General features: G+C 40.0%; 1 protein-coding gene across 31 annotated transcripts in view; it reads right to left on the bottom strand.

Annotated features, from left to right (window-relative positions):
* LOC123756928 (ankyrin-2) overlaps positions 1-12,548 on the bottom strand; it is a 982,618-nt gene that overhangs the window by 56,874 nt on the left and 913,196 nt on the right. For 26 of the 31 annotated variants that reach the window (XM_069329388.1, XM_069329393.1, XM_069329412.1 and 23 more), the window contains one exon: positions 8,778-10,898. The exons of the other annotated variants lie outside the window; for them this stretch is intronic. In XM_069329388.1, coding sequence (XP_069185489.1) covers positions 8,778-10,898 — 2,121 coding nt within the window. The remainder of the gene's footprint in view (positions 1-8,777; positions 10,899-12,548) is intronic. 31 annotated transcript variants of the gene reach the window in all.

The following is a 12,548-nucleotide window of genomic DNA, read 5'->3' as shown; positions in this document are numbered from 1 at the left end:
TTCAAGAAGGCGTTGATTTTTAAGGTAATCTGAATCACACATAGTGTCACTTATACTAATTGCATCAAGTAAATTTGGCTGTTCTAAATAGAGGATAGTTTTAAACCCCTTCTTATGAGTGGCAGGATAAGCATAATTGCTTATTTCTGTCTGTTGAAGGGGAGAATTTCGATCCCGAGATAAAAACCTACGTACTTCCCTTGCTTGGCATGTAGATGCCACAACTTGTCTCCTCCTTATTACACAACCATTGTAGGCTTCTAACTCCAATTCAGTGTGTTGTGGCTGCTCCTGTGGAGCATGGTAGTAAACTTGTTCTAGCTCAGCCTCTACAACTAGTGGATTGGTCAGTTCACCACAAAATGGATCACTTTCTAAGGACAACCCTGGATGTATACAGAGTTTAGGGTCAGCAAAAGGTAAGGAGGGATAAAGCTCATCTACAGCACAGCTCTCTACAGCATTTGTTAGTTGCTGACCAGACAATAAACCGCTGTTAGATGCACACCTGTTACCTTCCCCCTCACCAAGGGATTCAACGTCCGTGAGATTATTAAAGTTGTCTTCGGGAAGAAGAAGATTATCCTTTATGTGTTTAGCCTCGTTACTACCTGATGGGATGCTCGTCTTCTCTGAAATATCCACACTTGATGTTTCATATTCTGGCATATCTACTGCAGGATGATCTGGGATAATTTCATCCTCTGCTCCAGAAACTTCCATGTCTTCAACATCTGTTATGCCTCCAGATTCTCCTTCAATCTCTAGAAGATTACTACGGTCTGGTGCAACATGTGCATCTTCTGTGTAAGTTGTGCCACCAAGTCCTTCTTTCTGTATTATCATCTTCCTTATTGCTGCATCACGTATTATATCTGGAGTTGGCACATCCTCTCGGTCAGGCACTTCCAATTCCTCATTCTCCGATGTTTCAAAATCCTCCACATCAGTGTGACCACCTGGGCTTTCCAAGCGTACTGGATGCTTTTCCTTCTCATCTTGGTCACTAAGTAGCTCAGTATCAGTATGACCATCATCTTCCTGTTTTTTAGGTATGAACTTGGAATGGGCTTTGACCTTGCGTTGAGGTTTTCTGGTTGCAGGAAGCTCCTCAACATCAGTACCACCACCTTCTTCAGGCTCTACATGCCTTGACTTCATTTTATGAGTCATTTTTGTTGTCACTTCTGTAGTTCCTGCATCAGAAAATTCAAAATCTGATACAGTGTCTTCAGTTACCCCAACAAGCCTCAAAGCTTCCTCTTCAGTTACTTCTATATCCTCTGTATCCGTTGCACCCAAATCTTCAATGTCGGACACAAATAATTCATCTTTCTCTAACTTTTGAACAGTTACTTGTGGGATGCCATATTTGTCTTCCTTAATATGAATTAATTCTCTTTTAGGACTTGGCAAAACATTATACCTAATATTTGGTGGTAATGGACTATGAGGTCTGTCTACCTCAGAAGGGTCAATATCAAAGTCCTCAGTATCAGTTGTTGGCTCTTGTTTATTTTGAGGTACCTTTAAATTTGGTGGTGTTTTTTCCTCTTCTCCATCAGAGAGGTCTTCAATATCTGTAGTAGCCTCATCTTTCTCTTCTGATTCTAAGAAAACGACATTTGTTATTTGGTCTTTCGGAACTTGACGTTGACTGCTCTCAAATATATCTGGTGTAATGATAATGCTTAATGGTCCTTGGTCTGTCTCGATGAATCGGACCTCAGAAACTTGAGGAACAAGGGGCAGTCTCTTGCTTTTTTTCCCTGCCTGCCTTGCTGGCTCTTGAATTTCTTCATCAATGTCAGACTCGTCCACACTTTCCTCATCAGTGAGACCTTCCTCTTTCTTTGATGTATCATCTGCAATAATTTTAATATCAACTTTTCCATGTTCTCCACTATCCTCAAGATCTTCTACATCTGTCTGGGAATTATCTTCAAAATCTTCTTGCACAGCTAATCCAGTATAGTCTACATTTTGTATTTGTTGCTTTGCTTCAGCATGGACATCCTTCAACATTTCTTTCTTTGTAATCTGGCCATTGAATGACTCCATTTCTGTAATTGTGTAAATCTCTCTCTCTTTTGGTATACGGCTTATTATATCAGTGATTACTTCCTCCTCTTCCTTTTCATTAATATCTAAATCTTCGGTATCTGTAAGTGCAGCTTCATATGTTCCTTCAGCAATATCAGTAGCCTCCTCCACTTCAGCTACAATAGGCTCATAAATAACTTTCTGCCGAGGATTCAAAGGCTTTGCATCATCCTTTTTGCTAAATTCAAATTCTTCCTGATCAGTCTCTCCTCCAGAGTCTTCCTGTGATGCCTCTTCTACCTCACTAATTTTAATTTTTTCACACTGAGGATCTGGCATAAGGGGCACTTCAACTTTATCCAAAGGCTTGGCCAATAGGTCAGCCACTTCTTCTGGGTCAGATAACTCTACATCTTCAGAATCTGTTAAAATGTCCATTTCCGTTTCAGGCACTTTCAAATCAAACTCTTCGTCCTCCAGAACTTCCTGATCCTCATCACCAGATAAAATCTCAACATCAGTCAACCCACTGGAATCATCAACTGCAGTCCTAAGCATCTTTCCAATAGACTTTTTTGGGGTGGTCTTTCGCCTATTGCGTTTCATCTTTCTTATTTTGTCTTTGCTTTCATTTTTACATGTCTCTAAATTTTCTTTACCTTCTCCTTTATCACTTAATTCTAAGTCCTCAACATCAGTTGTTCCTTCTTCATTAGCTTTAACTTTCAGATGGCCTTTACATTTATGTCTAGGTTGCCTCAAAATGACTTTCTCATCACCACTTGAATCTTCACCCCTTGTCAACAGGACCTTGGGAGATGTAGATGGAGCTTCTAGCCTTTCCTTATCAGAGACTCCCTCATTTTGATCCAAGTAGTGGTCTGGAAGTGTGTCTTCAACTTCAACTATTGCCACTGCCGCTTCATCACCTGAGGCTAACATATCTTCAACATCAGTAAGACACTCGGGATCATCATTAGCAGAGGTGTCAGGCTGGTTTAACTGATCTATCTTCTTCATGTTTTTCTTGTGCTTTCCTTGTATAGCTTCACTTTCTGGCTCTGAATCCGAGTGCAAAAGGGGACTAGCTTCTCTGGCATATCCCTCAGTCAAATTGATAATATCCTTGTTAGGTTCTGGAAGAAGACCTAATTCTTGAATTGTGGGTATGTCTTTCTCTTCCTGGATAATGTCATCCTCCTCGCCAGACAAGTCTGTATCTTCTGTATCAGTTATAGCTCCCATTTCTTTCCGAGATGTCAATAAAAGCGATTTTCTTTTTAATACTGGTGATTGATCACCATCACTGAATAAATCTTCAACATCTGTTAAAGTATCTTGAATATTCTGTCCATTTATCTCCCCACCAGGACTGTGTCCACGAGGGAGAGTTAAAGTAGAGGATTCTGTTCCCAACCCAACAGGCATCTTTACCTTACTGTTGTCAGATTCTCCCAAGTTTAACTTTTCTGAATGGATTTCTAGTTCCTGCTCTGTAGATGGTGAAGCCTGTGAAGTAGACACTACATCATCAATCTGCACATCAAGTAATGAAACAGGAATACTGGACTCTGGTGCTTTGGGAATGGAATCAAGGTTAACCACTTCTTGTTCCATCTGCTCCAACCTTGCAAGAATGGGTGTTATCATAATATCTGTGCTTGTAGCACCAAACAAATTCTGCTCTAATTCAAATATTATTGTTTTAAGTTCTTCAGAAACAGAATTTAAAACATAAATATTCTTATTTACAATTGGACTAACCAAACATGAACCTCTCTCGTCTTCTGTTATTTTTTCACTCACCTCTGTCTCTGTACTGCTTAGCTCTGGAGGTGTCATAAAATCTGCATCCACAAAAAGTTCATCAGGTTTGTTTTCCGATTCAGATTCTAATTTCTCATATTTAATACTTCCATCTGGTGGGTGTTTTGCATCCTGCTTATATTCCTTCAATTCAACTGGTCTAAAGACATTACATTTTGTTACCTGTGCATTTTCAGGCACTGGTGGATGTGGCTTAAGCTTCACATCTTGATGCAAGTATTCATCTGTCTGTAAATCTAAGGATACATTGGCCTCCTTTACACTGATATCCAATTTTATGCCACTGATAGGTACTTGTGCATCCTGGACTAGCTTATGGTTAGGTAACATTTGTTCAGAATCATGTACTATATTATCTATCACTGAAACGTCCTCCCTATTCATTATTTGTGAGTAATTACCATTGTGCATATCAAGTAACACCATTTCAGAGTCTGTAACCAATATGTCTGCCTCAAGAAATTGTTTTTCATCTGCTATTGACTCCCTATAATTGTTTTCTTTAATTTTTTGAGTCTCTCTCTCTAAATGAATAGGTTCACTCTCTTTTGTATCTAATTTCAAAGACAGCTCCATATCACCACCACCTAATATAGACTGCAACTGGAGTGGATCACATTCATCCAACAGTGTTTCTGTTTTATATTCTTCGGGGATGAGTTCTTTTTGGTCAAATATAACATTTTTAGAATCTGTAGTTACTTCTGACTCTTCATACTGTGCTGATTTATTAAATTTCTCATTATTACTCAAATATTCCTCAATGTTTTGGGATACACATGTGTTTTCTTCAGTTTCCCCTTCAACAACAATATTGGTTGTGTCATTTATCACAGGCAAATAATCTTGACTTTCTGCTATGTCTTCCAACTCATACTGAATGTGTGTCTTTCTTAGGGGCTCTGAAGTTTTCAAAATGTACTGATCAGATTCTGCAAGTCTAGTTGCTATTGCCGGATTTGTTTTAGATGGTTTTAGCAATGTGTCTGCACCTTCTATATTAGGAGTTAAAACCATAAAATCATCTTCTGAAAAGGTGATGTTTGTGTCAATTTCAAATGCCTGTGATTTAACTGTACCACAGTTATCTCGATCAACTTCTTTGTGGTGGAATTTAATCGTTTCTTTGCTTTGAGAAGTTTCATTCATATCAACTACATCATGCAATATCTTAGAGGGTGCATCAAACACCACAACTTGTTCTACTGTTGATGTTATGAATGTTTCTTCTTCTTCTTCTACTAAATGTGCTTGTTTCAGCTGTTTTACTAACAATGTCTCTAGTGATGGTAGATCTTCTATTTCTTCAGGTTCAAAAGCCTCATCTGCTTCTATTACTCGGACAACACTGTGTACAAGTGTTCTGTGTGGCTCGCCAGATGCGCTAATTTGTAGTGCTTTGGTCTCGCTACACTCAGACACATCACTGATCACCTTTAATGGAGTCTTCTCTTCTGGTTCACATCTTGAACCTCTTTTAATAAAACTGAAGTCAGTGTATTGCATGGTTTCTATTTCTGATGTATCTTCAACCATTTGCTCATCATGCTGTGAAGGATCGCTATCGTCTCCCTCACTAACAAGACCATGTGACATTATTCCTTTAGGGATTATCACAGTTTCATTTATGGGGCTTAAGTTATGTAATCCCTCTTCTCTTACCTGCTCTGAAGGAATGCTAGCGGCAATCTCAATACTTTCCTTGTCAACTTGTGTTTGGCCAGCTACTGAGGATGATACCCCTTCATCATCAGATTCATTCTCAGGGCATGTTATTTGTATATATTTCTCATGAACAGGTCTGAAGAACAAAGTTTCTTGAATCAAAAAATTATCAACATCTTTGCTTTCTTGAGAGTTATATATTTCTCCAATGTCTATTCCTTTTTCTTCATTTGGCTCCGATGTTGCAGCACCAAGAAATTTGCCACTTGGTGTTATATCTTCATAAAGAATTTTATATGGTGCAATGAGTTTATCTTTATTTGCTTCATCCTCATGTTCAAACTCATCAGCTTTACATAATGTTCTTGAGAAATTACTGTCTTGTGTTTCATTAAAATCACTTTCAATCTCTAGCTCTTTCAATCCTACTGCCTCTTTTGCATTATTCATCATCATCAGAGATTCACCCGTTTCTTGATTTTCCTGCAAAGCACAAGGTTCAGGTATAGCTGCAAACTCGGCCTCATTACACTGCTCAATATCACTTCTTGGCTCCTTAAGCAAGCCTGAAAATTCATTCATTGCTTTAATATCTGCCTCAGATAATAACTGTATTTCATCATGGTCATCATACATATTTGATTGATCTTCAAAGTATGATGTATCGCTCCTTTCAATTTGTAGTTGTTTTAAATATTCAATTTCTTTAGTTGTTTCTATATGGGACTCGTTTTCTTTACTTTCCTCATTGCAATCATTGATGTCTTCTGTTTCATCGATTTCAAAAACTGTTTCTAATATTTCAACAACATCTGAATTGGGAAATTCAATATAATCATCATCTTCATAAACCTGTCCTCTTGACAATGGACAGATCTTAGCAAATCCAGCCAGTGATGCAACATGAATATCTTCTGCAATGAATGATTCTGACTGTGACCTCTCCCCAAGCAAGTCATCCTCTGACACATCTAGACACCCATCATCAGCCTTCACACTGAAGTTAAAAGTATTGTCAATATCAGCATCAGATGCCAGTGCTTCTGGGGATTGCTCAGGCTTTACTGCAAACTGCTCCACACAATGCTTATCCTTTGTGTATATCTCTGGAGAAACAGTTTCTGAAATTAAATCTTCATTGAATCCTGTTACTGTGTGCTTTATTGTAGTGAATGATTCACTAAGCAATGACTTTCTTTTTGACTGTATAACTGGAGTTTCCCCTATGGACAACTCTGATCCAGTTGACTCCAAAACTTGGGTACCTACTCCATCTTTGATTATTTCTGCTTTTGAGTTTGCTAAGGTATTCGTAACATACATTTCATCATTCTGGGAATTGATCTCTAAATCTTTAAATGCCAAATTATAATTATCTTTTTCTAGATTTTGCACTGGCAAGCTCATATGAACATCGCTTGCTGAATGTGAAAACACTTCTTTGCTGCCAGTCTCCCTTACCTCACACAATGCAGGTACAGTCTGAATTTGTGGGTCTTGAGAAACGATGAATAATGAATTTCCACTTGACAATGTGACAGCTGATTCATCAGACAGCAAAGGTTCAGTTGATGTAAAACAGAAGCCAAATGGCTCTACTGCTAGAGACTCGGTGTGTGACCCTGCTGTCACTGAAGAATTAATGTTAGATACCTCAGCAAGTAATGATTGTGGCATTAGAGGTTCAGTGTGTTGCAGTTCTGGCAACTGTAACTGTGGTAATTTTAGTGAAGAAAACTCACTGTGAGGCACTGTGTCATGAAGTAATTCTGATGCTATAAACTGAGAGAGTGGCACTCCAATGTATGGTAATTCTGATACTAAATGTTCAGTGAGAGTCAGTTTAGTCTGTGGTAATTCTGATAATGATGATTCATTGTAAGATACTTTATCATCAGGTAATTCTGAATCTGACGGTGCAGTATGAAACATTTTAGTGCTTGGTAACTCTGATATTGAAGATTCTATGAGAGGAACTTCACTGCCTGATAATTTGGATACTGAATATTCAATATGGGGAACTTTGATATCTGTTAAGTCTGGTGCTGAGGAACCAGTATGAGACACTGCAGGAAGTGTAAATTCTGATACCAAAGACTTAGTGTGTGAAACTTCAGTATGTGGTGACAATTGCTCTGTAGACCTAATGTGAGACACTTCAGTGGGTGGGAATTTGAATACTTCCAAATCACCGATGGGCACTTTATTGTTTTGACATTCTGATTGCGATGACTCGGTATGATGCCCTTCAGAGAGTGGTAATGCTACTTCTGAAGACCTAATGTGATGCATCTCAGTGTGGGTCACTTCTAATTCTGGAGACTTAGTGAGAGGTGTTAAAGTGTGTGGTAACTCTAATACTGGACACACACTTTTGGCTTGTGTTATTAGCGGTAATTCAAATACAGGTGACTGAAATTTACATGCTTTACTAAACTCAGATTCCAAAACTGAAAACTCAGTATTAGATGCTCTTATGATTAGTGAATCTGATACTGTTGCCTGTGGATCTCCCATTTCCGTCAACTCATTACCGTTAACTGAAAAAATAGCAACTTCATTTGAAGGGTCTACAGCTGACTCTTTCAGTCCTTTCACACAAATTTCATTTTGTTTCTTTTCCCCAATTGTACTTTTTTCTCTTTCATCATGTTTATTTTTAACTGTGTCAGGCTCCACTACACTTACAAATTCATAAGCTGGTGACTTCATTCCTCTATGAATATTTAATTTTAACCCACTTTTTTCCAAAATTTCTGATTGACATCTGGCTGTACCTGGAATTTCACTATCTCTATCTAATACATTTTCCCCATGATCATCAACTTTCCTACTTTCAGGTTTATGAAGCCCTTTGGATGTTAATTTACAAACTTTCCTCAAGAAGGATTTAAGCTTAGACTGGCCTTGTTCTTTACCATCAGGAGGTATTGCACTACTTATACTATCTACAGGGCAAAAATCACTATTATCTACAGGGCTTGAGGGGCTCTCAAGCTCAGATTTAATCCTACATTCGTCAAAGTATCCCTCAGGAACCATTTCAGTGGAAAAGGGTGTGTACTTGGCAGCTTGAGAAGGGTTAACAGACACAGCATAGTAACCCTCCAAAGAAGAATACTGACTGTTGGGATGAATAGTATCAACAAAGTCAGACTGAACAACTTGCTCTGGGATGAAACACTCTTGAACTGCTACACTCGATCCAAGTTTATACTGCTCCTCTTCACAAAGGTGCTCACCTCCAGTGCTGACAAAAGCATCTTCCTCATTCTCACGACAAATCTCTCTAATTGTTGGAAGACGCTCCTGTTCCTGTTCTTCTTCTCTGTTCAAAAATTCCTTAAACTCCCGCAAAGGTGTGGGGGTGTCAGGAGTAGGTGTGTCAGCTTGTCGCAGTTCTTTAACTTCCTGCTTTATTTGACTAGTTGCTTCCTTTACTTCTTGCATTAGTCCACGCATCTCCTCCTCTACAGAAGGGACCCGGACTACTGTTTGGTGTTCGTGTGCAATTCTTTCTCGTACTTGAGGATGGCTGCCAACAGGTCTCTTCTCCACCTTTACCTTAAGCAAGGTAGTGGTGCGAGGTGCTGGCCGCACAGGACGCTCTGCACGAGGCACAGCGCCACTCTCACTTCCGGAAAGACGCTCGCTCACAACTGCTGACTGTACTATTCCCATCCCTTGCTGTTCAGACTCTTCCCTGACTACCATACTACTTCCTTCTCGTTTCTGATCCTGAGGAATATCGTTTTCCCTTCCATTTCTGGTAGGGTCGTTTGCCATGCATTCTGCATCGTCGGTCGATTCGTTTGAATTCGAAGTTATCATGAGTGTCGTCGGACGGTGTGCTGATGGTGCTATGACTTCATTTGCTACATAAGAAAGATCTTCGCTTAAAGCTGCTGGGTCCTCACATTCATTTCTTGCTAGATTTTTCCACAAAGATTCAGTTGATGCCTCGATAGAAATTTCAGTTGGTAATAATAAGTTATCTTCTTCAACTGCCTCCTCACTTGGCATAGCAAGATCTTTGCCAGTATTTTCTTTGGGTGATAGATCTTCAACCTTTGCCCTTTTTTCCTTGGGTTTTTGTCTTTTAAGTTCATTTGAAGCATCCATTTCCTTGCACATTTGTCTATTTAAACTTTTCATTAATTCATCTTTTTTTATACCCGCGGTTGCTTCTAGTATATCAGCAGAGACGTTCTTGCATGGATCTTGGCTTTCATGATAGGGGTCAATGATGGATTCTGCTGACACTGTTACACTTTCTGCAAGCTCATGATCAGCGAGTGATTGCCGAATGTCAATAACACCATCTGAAATATTTATTCTTTCCATTCTACTAACTGTTGATTCATGCAATTCCTGTATGATTTCATCATCCTTTCCACTGCTAATGCTAATGCGCTCCTCTGGGTGAAGGAGACTCTCCTCTTGCTGCCCTTTTCGTACAGGTAATATTTCTGACGTTTCATCATCAGCTTTACTCCTTATCTCTACCCTAGACACCTTTTCATGTAATTCCTGCTGCTGCTGCTTTTGTTGTTCTGGCTGTTGCTGCTGCTGTTGCTTTTGTTGTTCTGGCTGCTGCTTCTGCTGCTGTTCTGGATGCTGCTGCTGTTCTGACTGCTGCTGCTGCTGTTCTGGCTGCTGCTGCTGTTCTGGCTGCTGCTGCTGCTGTTCTGGCTGCTGCTGCTGCTGCTTTTGTTGTTCTGGTTGCTGCTTTTGTTGTTCTGGCTGCTGCTGCTGCTGCTTTTGTTGTTCTGGCTGCTGCTGCTGCTGCTTTTGTTGTTCTGGCTGCTGCTGCTGCTGCTTTTGTTGTTCTGGCTGCTGCTGCTGCTGCTTTTGTTGTTCTGGCTGCTGCTGCTGCTGCTTTTGTTGTTCTGGCTGCTGCTGCTCTTGTTGCTGCTGGTGTTTTGCCTGCTGCTGCTCTTGCTGTTGCCTGACATTTCGTAGCTCCTCCCAGATTTCTTCAGGAGCATGTAGTGTAACACGGCTCTCTGAGTGCAAAGTAAGCTGCACACAATGAGCCAACTCATTGTCACAAAGCTGAATATTGGTAGTTGTAGACACTGGAGCTCCCCAGCTCGTAGTTGTGGTGATGGTGTGAGAACTACCCCTGGAAAGTGGTCTTGCTGTCCCCTGGTCCATCTCAGGCCGTGCCTCAAGCACAGTAATGGGACTGCAACCCCTCTCCTCTGTTTGTCCACTCTTAGCTGAATCATCTGGTGGAGCTGCAGTCTTGTTGAATGCTTGTTCTTTGTGGGTCGAGTGCTGCTGGAATACCTCCTGCTGAAGTGGGTCATCATGGGCAACCCTTCTGTCCACATGCTGGGGTGCCGTCTGCTGGGTTAAGGCTGCCACAGAAGAAGAGATCAGACACTAAGGATCTTGGGTGTAAGCAATGCCTCTACACCTGTGAGCTACCGGTCCTCCTCGCTGCTACCTTCCCGCTGCCACCAAGGACACGGGTGTGGTGATGAGGAGCGTTGGTAGTATAGGGGGAGCAGGTGTGGTGGTGATGGTGATAGTGGTAACTCAAGCACAAATTCTACAACTTAACCCACAGTAGCAGCAATACGCCACCAACTAAACTGTGTCAAGCAGGATAACGGTAAGACTCGGTGAAACAGATGATGATAACAATGAGGAGTAAGCCATTCGATATATAAGTGATACTGGTACAAGCCAATAGAATACCTGCCTGTTACTGCTCTAAATCCATGTTACTGTGATGAGAGTTAATTTTGTTTGTTTTTGTCATGCCAACCGTGCAAAATGTGTCCACAGTCATCTAATGTGAGCTGCATAGTGCTCACTTACTAGTCAAATCCCATATTCCTTTATCTGCTAAGTAGTAGCCCATCTAGCATAACTATAGAAATCAATCATTTTACCACCAGTCCCTATATTATATGTTGCATTAGGAAATTTCACGTTTCATTTCCTGTGAGCCAAATGGTAGCTCACCTTACCTCATACTATAAGCCTGCCACCGCCAGTTTCATAGCATCCCTAGCAATGTTTGTGATGCAGATGATACTGCAGTTGTTAAAAATGTGAACTCTAGTATTTCTCTACGTAGACAAAAGCAACAAAACCAGAACAAAACATAAGCAAACAATAATAAAAAAGTACTGTACATTAATACAAACATTTATCCATTATGCATAACAGTACTACATACAATAAATTTGCCCCAATTTTTTTTTTTTTAATATTACAAGCAGCAAGCACTAACAAAAAAATGCAAAATAAAGACAACAAATGCTGGAGTACAGCAGGAGACAATAAACAAACTATAAGGATTTACAATGAGCCAAGTTCTTATTTAGTATTTGAGGGCTGATATGTCTGGCACATTCTTATCAACGACATTAAGGATAACATCTAGAATGATAATTACTAGGTAATTAGATATCTTACATTACTAACCATACTAGCATTCAAGCAGATACTAAGAAGAGTGTCAGAGGGAATCCAAGTAAGTTCTAGTGTACAGACTGGGGAATATAGGAGGATGGAGGAGATGAAGGTATGAGGGAAGGCACTGAAAAATCATCAGTAAAGGGATAGCAGGGCAGAAGATAAGGGCAGCAGACGGAGGACCTGATAACAACACAGGGGGTCACACTCATGGTCCCAGAGTTAAGCTACTATTTAAGAAAATTTAGGGTCATCAATACCAGCTATGGTTCAGAAAACTAGGGGAACGAACAGTGACTACTGTCACATAAATTTACTAAGATTACATACAGTAGCTAGGTTTACATACAAGAACTATAGGATCTGTACGATACTCTGGTTGCGTACAATGTTGCGTACATTGGCTATAATTACTGTACACAGTTTACTAATACTGAACTGAAGATTTGTTAGAAACATAACTCAAAAGTTTTATACCTGATCTATATTTATTTGTAAAGGAACATGGCATTGCTAAGTATCATTTATATAGCAAATCATGTGCCCACACTCTACATGATGAACATGAACCTAATTTGGTC

This window comes from Procambarus clarkii, chromosome 22 (genome assembly GCF_040958095.1).
Source record: "Procambarus clarkii isolate CNS0578487 chromosome 22, FALCON_Pclarkii_2.0, whole genome shotgun sequence".
NCBI lineage: Eukaryota > Metazoa > Arthropoda > Malacostraca > Decapoda > Cambaridae > Procambarus > Procambarus clarkii.
Note: the sequence above shows the minus strand (reverse complement) of the source record. Positions and strands in the feature narration are given on the sequence as shown.